General features: G+C 36.1%; 1 protein-coding gene across 1 annotated transcript in view; it reads left to right on the top strand.

Annotated features, from left to right (window-relative positions):
* LOC107099740 (dimethylaniline monooxygenase [N-oxide-forming] 5-like) overlaps positions 1 to 386 on the top strand; it is a 13,955-nt gene extending 13,569 nt beyond the window's left edge. The window contains exon 12 of the mRNA XM_015397984.1: positions 354 to 386. Within this exon, the coding sequence (XP_015253470.1) occupies positions 354 to 386 (33 nt within the window). The remainder of the gene's footprint in view (positions 1 to 353) is intronic.
* The last annotated feature ends 1,253 nt before the right edge of the window (positions 387 to 1,639 follow it).

Below are 1,639 nucleotides of genomic sequence, written 5' to 3'. Positions count from 1 at the left end.
TATGCTCCCATTACAATAAGGTGACGGGTTTCTTATCTCTTGAGTATTACATTGGATTATGTTGAATAACTGTTTGCCATATCATGTTTCAAAGGAACATTAAAGCAACAGGTGCTGCTCATCCAACTGTTTCATGGGGAGTTTCATTGATTGGTTGATTGATTGTTCTTTTTACTTCCTCTTTTCCAATTCAGTCCAACTTTATAAAGGTCATTCTAATAAGATAGAATCTGTTAGTCACATCCACAGTCAGATTCAGGCTCCAATATGGTTTGGATTAAACTGGACTGGAGTTCTTTGATGCTAAAGATTTAAAACATGTTCATTCCCTGCCAATACTGACTGCTTTCTAGCGGCCCGGACGCTTCGATGAAGACCAACTCTAACTGAATAGAAATAACAGAAGCAACACATCCTGCTCTTATTAACAAAAAACAAGAAAGAAAATGTGAGAGGAAACAGGCTGATGTCTATATGGGTTGTTTAATGCGCTTTAAGAATGTGCACCTCAGTTATACTGATAGCCATCCACAATTTGAAAGAACTTAAAAATAACCTGAAATCAATGGAAACTCATTTTAGGCTGGTTTTTAAGGTCAGCATGTAGGAGAATGACAAAAATGATCTATAATAGAGAAAGTCTGGGCTGAGATCACTGTTAACCAATGAGATATGAAGGCTGTCTGTCCATTAGCAGAAAACCTGAAGCAGAATATCTGCCCTCAGTTTTATTGTCTAAAGATAAAGTGCGAGTGGGTGATGCAGCAGGGCAATAATCTGTAACAGTCAGAAACAGATGGAAGCTTCTGGAGTGGTCTAGTCAAAGTCCAGACCTGAATCCAGGTGAGCTTCTATGGCTTTGCTTTAAATGAACCTTTCATGCTTCATTTAGAATTTAGAGAAAAGGAAATGGGTTGAAATACAAATTAATGTGTAAAACTCTTGGCCAGTACTTGCAACCTGTCATGGTTTTGGTTCTGTTCAAGTTTTATCTCTTAAGTTTTTGTTATTCTTATTTCCATTTTTGTGTTCTAGTTATTTTTTATTATATTTGAGTTCTCAGATATTTCTTGTTTGCTCTCTTGTGTCAGTCTCCTTTTCCCTAACTCCCTTCTAGACTCCTCTGTCCACACCTGCTCCCAATCTGCTTTTTATCTTTCTCCCAGATTTTCTCCTGTTCAGTCTCTCTTTGCTGGTTTGTCATCATTTCGTTGCCCACTTGTTCTGAGTATTTCTGGTTTTCAGTATTTTTTGGGTTTTGTGGATTTATGTTTTTGGATTTTTGCTTGTTACCCTTTTTGGTTTATCAAATCTTGCAAGAAACCACCTCAGCGTCAGTCTTAGGCATTTGGTTTCTGTCAAAAACCAAACCTGTTACAAATGGTAAATAAGTTTAGTGGTAAATACTTTCCTCACTTAGTGCCAGGTTGGTTTGAATGAAATCATAAATTTACAAATGCAAATTGTTGTCTTTGAAGCTAAAATTTTATGCTGTGAAAGAATAAAGGGAAATCTGTCAGGGAATTAATTTTTTGTTTTTGTTTTGTTTTCTATTGCAGAATAACTTTATGTATTTTTGGTTGAAATAGCTCCCATCTGTTCCAACACAGTAATATATCCTTATTAAGATCCAGATGAG

This window comes from Cyprinodon variegatus, unplaced genomic scaffold (genome assembly GCF_000732505.1).
Source record: "Cyprinodon variegatus isolate N-32 unplaced genomic scaffold, C_variegatus-1.0 Scaffold902, whole genome shotgun sequence".
Classification (NCBI taxonomy): Eukaryota; Metazoa; Chordata; class Actinopteri; order Cyprinodontiformes; family Cyprinodontidae; genus Cyprinodon; species Cyprinodon variegatus.
The sequence above is the reverse complement of the archived record's forward strand: the minus strand, read 5'-3'. Positions and strand labels throughout refer to the sequence as shown.